This window comes from Chrysochloris asiatica, unplaced genomic scaffold (genome assembly GCF_000296735.1).
Source record: "Chrysochloris asiatica unplaced genomic scaffold, ChrAsi1.0 scaffold00432, whole genome shotgun sequence".
NCBI classification, from domain to species: Eukaryota; Metazoa; Chordata; class Mammalia; order Afrosoricida; family Chrysochloridae; genus Chrysochloris; species Chrysochloris asiatica.
Genome location: NW_006408950.1, coordinates 1,179,724 through 1,187,694, shown reverse-complemented (window position 1 = coordinate 1,187,694; position 7,971 = coordinate 1,179,724). Strand labels below are relative to the sequence as shown.

General features: G+C 42.6%; 1 protein-coding gene across 1 annotated transcript in view; it reads right to left on the bottom strand.

The window, feature by feature from the left end:
* ALG11 (ALG11, alpha-1,2-mannosyltransferase) overlaps positions 1 to 6,308 on the bottom strand; it is a 33,633-nt gene extending 27,325 nt beyond the window's left edge. Inside the window, exons 1-2 of the mRNA XM_006876942.1 lie at positions 6,239 to 6,308; positions 1,734 to 1,964 (exon numbers count right to left, since the gene is read on the bottom strand). Of these exons, the coding sequence (XP_006877004.1) occupies positions 1,734 to 1,964; positions 6,239 to 6,282 (275 nt within the window). The 5' untranslated portion in view covers positions 6,283 to 6,308. The remainder of the gene's footprint in view (positions 1 to 1,733; positions 1,965 to 6,238) is intronic.
* Positions 6,309 to 7,971: the final 1,663 nt, after the last annotated feature.

Here is a 7,971-nt window from a genome sequence, read left to right as displayed (position 1 = left end):
TATAGAGGTGTTGTAGTTTCCTATATATTTTTGAAATGAGTCCCTTGTCTGATGTGTCATTGCAAAAGATTTTTTCCCATTCTGTGTGTTCCCTTTTTACTCTTCTGGTGAAGTCTTTTGATGCACATAAGTTTTTAATTTTTATTATGTCCCACTCATCTATTTTGTCTTCTTTTGTTTGTGTGGTTTTCAAAATGTTTTGTAGTCCATGTATTCCCTGAATTAGTGTCCTCACATTTGACCCAATTTTTTCATTGATGGCCTTCATAATTCTGGGTTTACATTTAGGTCCTTAATCCATGTTGAGTTGGTTTTTGTAATAAGGTGTGAGGTGAAAGTCTTGTTTCAATCTTTTGCATATCATTTTCCAGTCCATTATCTTTTAATTCCATTTTTCTACCAACTTTTTGAAGCCCCCTCTTATATGTGAGGGAGTGAGGAAGAATGAGAAAGGAATTGTGGCAGAAACAAGTTGAAAAAATATCTTGTATGCCATACTATTTAGATTTTTTTTTTTTCTTAAAGGAGAATTAGGAATAACAGGTGTTACTAGGATGTACTTGTACAGGTAACATGAAACTTGACCACTGCCCCTCTAGTATGGTGCTGCAGGGTCAACAATGGACTGTTAACTGCAAGGTCAGCAGTTCAAACCTACCAGCCACTGTTTGGCTCACCCTGTACAGGTTGCTATGATTCAAAACCAACTCAATAGTACTTAACAACAAGTTAAGAGAGACAAAGCTAATACAGTCAGGAAAAGGAAAGTAGTAAGTAAGGAAGGGTTCAAAGAGGTAGAAATTAATCTGGAAGTCTTCAGATTTTTAGAAAATAGCAGAGAAAAGTCAGGCATGGTAGCCTGCAGCCAGGATGGGCCAAGAATGTAGAGATGGAGAGCTGAGAGAATTATGTGCGAAGGTTTAGAAACTGAATGGTGCATCACAGGAAATAAGGAAACCAGAGAAAAGTAATTGTCTTCCTCATGTACCACAACAATAAGGTATACTGAGTCCCGGTGTAACACTGTAGGATAAGCCCTGGACTGCTAACTGCTAGGTTCCTGGAAATCCTATATGGGTCGATATGATTCAGATCTGACTCGATGGCACATAACAACATACTTTACTACACTTTTTCCTGTCTAAAAGGGAATGATAAGGAATCTTGGGGTGGGGTTGGGAAGGAAGAAGCCTAAAACACTAAATAACGTGTAACATACTTCTTTTTAATATGGTAACTTATTTAAGACTACCCAAAGATTTATAAAAGTCTGATAAACCCTGCAGGGATGCTATGAGTCAAAATTGACTCCACAGAACTTAACAACAACTGGTAAAAATACAACATTAGAATCAAATGAGTGCTTTCAATCATGATTCCCTCTGAGCCACAACTGATCAAAAGTATTCAAGCTTAACTAAAATGCTGTGTAACACTTGGTCTATTTCTGTTTACTTTCCTACCATGACATGTTACATACAGCACCATGAAATTATACCAAAAAAGGAAAAATACTTTCCCTTCCATTTTTTTTTAATCATAGCAACTAAAATGCAATAGGCTCTTATAGGCAAATGGACACACAGAAGAAATATTTCCTTACTGAAGACAAATTGAAAAAAAGAATTCTTGGCTATGACTAAGGAAACTAAAGAAAGATGAGTTTCTAGGCAGTGGTTTTTAAAAAAATGGTTAACAGTAGAGCAAATTACCTAAGAAAGATTCATACCTACTTTTTCTGCAGGGCTCTTAAGGCACACCACAAGACTCTCTCTCCTCCTCCACCAGCATTGCAGTATGGATGGAAAAATGCAATCACCATTTGATTGGTCCCAGTTTTGTTAGTTGTCACTGACTTTTTCTTTCTCTGTAGCTGCAGTCTGATGCCCCAAAGGAAAATGACCAAACATATACATAAAGTTCCACAGACAATTAGCCCAGGGAAGAATAATGAATAGAACAACCTGAGGGAGAAAAGTAAAAATCAATATTAATATTAAAAAACAGTAAATACTTAAAAAATATATATGCTTTAAAGACTGTCAAACTGAACTGTACTTTTACATATCTACTTTATATGTTAGCAGTAATGAGAGGGAGTTCTGGTGTGGCGCTGTACGTTAATATGCTGGACTGAACCACAAGGTTGGTTTGAACCACAAGGTTCTTAGACTGCTTAGTGACCAAAGCAAATATGGGACTACTTTGTGCATAATTACCTGTCCATACACATAAAACTCTCTTCAGAGAAATAAGCATTTTATTGATATTTTCTTCTGAATTAAATTTCTCATGTGGGATTTCCCATTGTAAACAAGTTCATGACTTGAAGAGGTATTTGACTCTTAAGATGATTTGGTCTCAGGACACTTTTATACTTTCAAAAGTGAATGAGGATCCACAGCTTTTGTTTATATCACTGTTTCTCAACTTTAACACTACAGACTCTTTGGACCAGATAATTCTTTGTGGTGGGGGGCTGCCCATTATAGGTTATTTAGAAGCATCCTTGGCCTTAATCATGACCATCCAAAATAGGTACAAACATTGCCAAATGTCCTTCAGGGGCAAAGTCACTCCTGACTAACCCACTGCTGCCAAGTCAATTCTGACTCACAACAACCCATTAGGACAGAAGAGAACTGCTCCACAGTTTCTAAGACTGTAAATCTAAGCAGCTGCTAAGCTCCAATTGCTAACTTTTCAGTTAGCAGCCCAATGCTCAGCCCACTGTGCTACCAGGATTTCTTCACTCTGATTATACAGACTATGTCTACCAATATATAGCATATTGGAAATGACAACAAAGAAATCTGAAGTATCTATTATTCCATTAAAAAATACTACTCTAAATACATTGTATGTTAACATGTAGCTTTGTTTTTTTTTTTTTTTTTTTAAAGTTTTTACTGTAAATTGAGTGAAAGTTTTCAGGGCAGATCATCAGTTTTACCATGTAGTATAGTTTTATAAACAAACTAACCTATATTTTCCAAAGCAAAAATAAATAAGGGTGTCACTGTTTGACATTTTCTTTAATGTCTAGATGAAATAAGACAGCTGGCTTCTTATACCTGCTTGTGCTTTTGAGCTGCAGTGGTAGACGGTTTTGGTTGAAGAATATCACGAAACTCTATACACAGATATGTCACAGGAATAAAGAGGAAACATACATAAATATATATATATTTGCTGGAGGGGGAGAGGAGTGCATTCTATGACACCTTTTTTGTATTACACCAGTATAAAGATTGTTGTTGTTAAATGCTGTTGAGTCAGCTCCGACTCATAGAGCCACCAGTGAGATTGAACTGCAGCCTACGTTACAGTTCAAAGCGACTTTGCAATCCAGCACATTAACCCACAGCACCACACCAGGATTACATAGTATAAAGGCATCCCTCTTTATATTACACCAAATTAGACAAGTGGCAGTTTCTTAAAGGTCAGTCACAACATGGAATCAGAAACCTTATCAATGACCTTTTCATACTGTGAGACACTAAAATCCCTTTTGGGAACACCATGACTGATTATTTGGAAATACCGGTTCCAGAGTTTTACACAGACCTTCCAAATATTGACAAATTTCATTAAAGAACGCCCCCAACCCCCATCTGTTAATATCACTACCCATCTCATTTGGAGAATCTTAAAACACAGTGACACATTGGGAAGTGATCACACTCAGAACGGCAGATAAAAGTTCTCCAAAATACTAACTTTCATTTGAAAGCTCAAGCTTTATTTTTAGGAACACGTTCAGTCCTGAGGTTGCAGGGTCACTGAATTCATTTCAAGATAATGCCTGCTCAAGCTGAAATAGCCAGTCTGTCAGTCTTAGTGCCACATAAAAATGTCTCTCCATAAAAAAACAACTTTCCTCAGGCTCTGTATAACTAAATAAGGAATTCTGGTGGCATAATGGATCACAAGCTGAGCTGCTAACCACAAGGTCAGCATTTCGAATCTACCAGTAGCTCAGTGGGAAAAAGATGAGGCTTTCTACTCCAGTAAAGATTTACAGCCTCGGAAACCCTGTACAGGGTTTTATGTGTCAAAACCCACTTGGTGGCACACAACCACCACCACCATATAACTAAATGTAATTAAATACAGTCCTGGTGTGGCACTGCAGGGCAATGTGCTGAACCGCAAGGTCAGTTTGAACCCAAGTGTCAATGGGTCCAGCCCATTAGTCGCTCCTCGGAAACCCTGCAGGTCACTATTGGTCAGAACCGACACCATGGCACTTAACAACAACATGTCAGAACCAACTCGGTGGCACAAAACCACCACCACCATGTAATGAAATATAATTAAAATATGTGCCAGTATTTCTGCCTTTGTTTATCTATATTTAAACACAAGCTTTAACTATAATCAGCAGTGAGTCATTAATTCATCATTTATTTAGCCAAAGCAAAGGGTTAGGGATATTCCAATTGGCAGGGAGGAACACAAGGTAGACTTCCCCCTTTAGAATATTTCAAATAATCATAGTATTTGAAGTAAAAGGGATGAAAATGAACACAATGCTTGAACTTTGGAAAGAATATTTACAAACTACCATTCAGGTGTGTAAGGAGCTCTGGTAGCATAGTGCTTAACGAATCGGGCTGCTAATCTCACAGTCAGCAGTTCGAAACTACCAGCTGTTCCACGGGAGAAAGATGAGGCTTTCTGCTCCCGTAAAGATTTACAGCCTTGGAAATGCTGTACAGGGTCGCTATGAGTCGGAACTTACTCCATGGCACATTACCACCACCACTCAGGTGTATGGAATCCTGGTGTGGCACTGTGGGTTAATGTGCTGGACTGCAAGGTCGGCAGTTCAAGCTCACCAGCCGCTCCCCGGAAACCTTTTACAGGGTCGCTATGAGTCAGAATCGATTTGATGGCACTTAACAACAACATTCAGGTATACAGATTCAGGTTGAAACCCACCAGTTGCTCCTGGGAAACCCTAGACAGGGTTGCTAGAGTTGGAACCAATACCACAGCACACAACTACCAACATTCAGGAAACATGCAGTATGATAAGCACTGGACTGCTAACCCATCAGCTGCTCCGTTGGAGAAAGATTTGGAAATAGACTGGTGGTTGTAGTGTGGTGTGAAGTCGGTTCAGAGGCTGTAAATCTTTATGGGAGCAGAAAGCCTCATCTTTCTTCCAAGTAACAGCTGGTAGTTTAGAACTGCTGACCTTGAGGTAAGCAGCCCAAGTGGTGTATTTGTTTTTTGTTTGTTTGTTTAATCAGGAAGCAAGAAGCCCTGGTGGCTCAGTGATTAAGTGCTTGACTCCTAACCGCAAGGTCAGGGGTCCACTTCCTTAAAGACTGAGAGCTGTAGAAAGCCCAGGGGCAGTTCTACCCCTCGGACTAAGATCACTAAGACCTGGAATCAATGGGACAGCTATGTTTGATTGTTTACTCAAGAAGCTATCATATTAATTATAAATTTGCAAGCCAAACAAAATGCATAGATGTTAAAGTACTGCTGATGCATTCTGTTGTAGGGCAAGGCATTTGACAACTAAGGTGGAAGAAAAGTCTGGGATCTTTTCACCCAAGCCAACAGTGCTTATCCCTGGATGGCAGCACACCTGGCACCTTTCCTTCTTTACCTATTTCCTTACTTTTCTACAATTAACAATATATTACCTATGTTATAAAAATAAAAGTAATCATGTTTTGTAGAACAACCCTATACTGGGTCGCTATGAATAGAAACTGACTCGAAGGCACTTAACAACTCTTACTTCAAACAAAACAAGCAATGGTTGAGCAAGAAGACTATATTTAAATGACAAATTTATGTATGAAAGTTTATATTTAAATTTAATACTACCCTTTATATTTAAATGACATTTTTTGTGAGTTTAAAGATCCGGTTTCTTTACCAAATGAGAGACACTGGAAAATGACTCGTGGCACAATCATAAAGGAAAATGAGGAATAAGATGAATAATTTAAGACAGACTAAAGAGTGCGGGCACTTAACAATACGGCACTTAGCAACAACATCAAAGTGTGCGGGCAAGAAGAAGAATCGCTTAAACTGAAAAGAAAAGTCTACCAGGAGACCTCAAAAAAAGGGCATAAACTCTCTGGGCTTGAGGAAATATCTCAGACTCATGACAAGACAAGCTTTTCCCCCGCAAACGTAGCTGCACTGGACTGGCAAATATCATCGCAGAATGGAAAACGCCTGCCAACTCACACCTTCAGCTCCTCACCTCAATAACTTGCACAAACACCAACCTCCTTCAGCGGCCGCCATTTTCTGCCGGCCCCCGAACTCCGGAAGCGCTTTTCTGTTCCTTTTCTCTACTGGCTCCTGAGGAAACATGATGTGATGGCCCCGCCCCCACAGGCCGAAAGTGCGTTCCAATTGGTTACTGGCAGCAGCTTCCCACGACCTTTCGCCCAGTAGAATCTGCCGAGGCATGAATGAGTTTTCGGCGTGGCGCTCCTGGGCTCAGCCCCCAGTGGGCGGGGCTATAGTGGAGTTAGGCTGTAGTGGGCGTGTCCTCTGATGGACAGCGGCGATTCAGCTACCGGTCCCCTCCCCCACTCGAAAGCCCCGCGTCCGCGCGCCAGCCCCCAGAGCATTGCCGGCCAATGGGAGGCCCCGGCGTGACTGGGATCGATCTTCCAGGTGCAGAGTTCACGCCACGTTGGGTACTCACAGCGCTCAGGAGCCCGTTACAGAGTCTGAGAGAGGAGCGCTGCGGAGAGAGGACGACGTCGGAGCCCCCAGCGCCACGCCGCACTTTCCCCCACTGCGTCTGCCGCTCAGGTCTCGGATGCGCCCGAGGTGTGTGGACCCAGTGCAGGTCCGACCCCTGTAGTGGAGACACGGGAGAGAGCGAGCGAGCGAGCGCGCGCGCCCCGCGTTCCCGACCTGACTCGGGAGACTGAGACACCGCCACTGGGTGGGTGAGGGTCTAAACCCAGGGGGCCGCAGGCTTGGCGGCGCGTGATGATGAGTTACTAATCCTCGGGCTTCGGATCCCCTTGCCCGACTTAAAGGGCGGTCCTCGCGTTAGAACGACACCGCAGAGATGCCTTCCACACCTCGTTCCTGCTCTCCCGGGTTTAAAACCTCACTTTTTCTCCGCTGACCAGGTGACCTCTGGGCTCTGGGTCGAATTAGAGAAGAATTTGATCCTCCAAGGGATGATGCCGGAGCTGGTCAGGCAGAGTACCTTGTGAGAAGAGGCCGGTCGGAAAGTAAGTGTCCTGCCCCACCCCCGCGCCGTACTAGCACCTACCTGGAGGATGGCTCACCCCCACTGTCTGCACTCAGGTCCTCCTGGGGGGAGGGGCACTGGGAGGGCCGAGCGCAGGAGCCCCAGCCCTCGAGGAGCTGTTTTGGAAGAACAGCATCTTGCAGAGAAGATGTACCATCCGATGATTTTCAGAAATACATGACTGCCCTTTGTGGTATATCTTCATGCAATGAAAGGAACTCTGGTGGCATTGTAGGGTAGGTTGCCAATTCAAACCCACCAGCGGCTCCCTGGGAGAAAGGCGAGCCTTTCTGCTCCTGTAAAAAATTGTTGTTGTTAAGTGCCTTGAGTCGGTTCCAACCCCATAGCGACCCTTAGGAGTGGCTGGTGAGCTTTAACCGCTAATGTTGCGGTTCAAACGACTTTATATGCAGTCCCACACATTTAACCCACAGCGTCACATCTGCCTCGGAAACCCTGTGCAGAGTCACTATGAGTCAGAATCGACTCAATGGCAGTAGATTTGACTTTTGGCTTTTATGCTATGAAGGGTCTGCTGCCAGAGAGGTGAGATGAGCATCAAGTTGATCTAAGAGCCCCAGTTTCTCAAAAATGATGAAATGATGTCCCTAGGGTAGTTACTCAGAGTAGGTACATGGACCACTTGTGAATTTTCCAGGTCCTGCACCTTTTTAAAAAATTATTTTTTAATCATACAACAGAACATACATAATTCA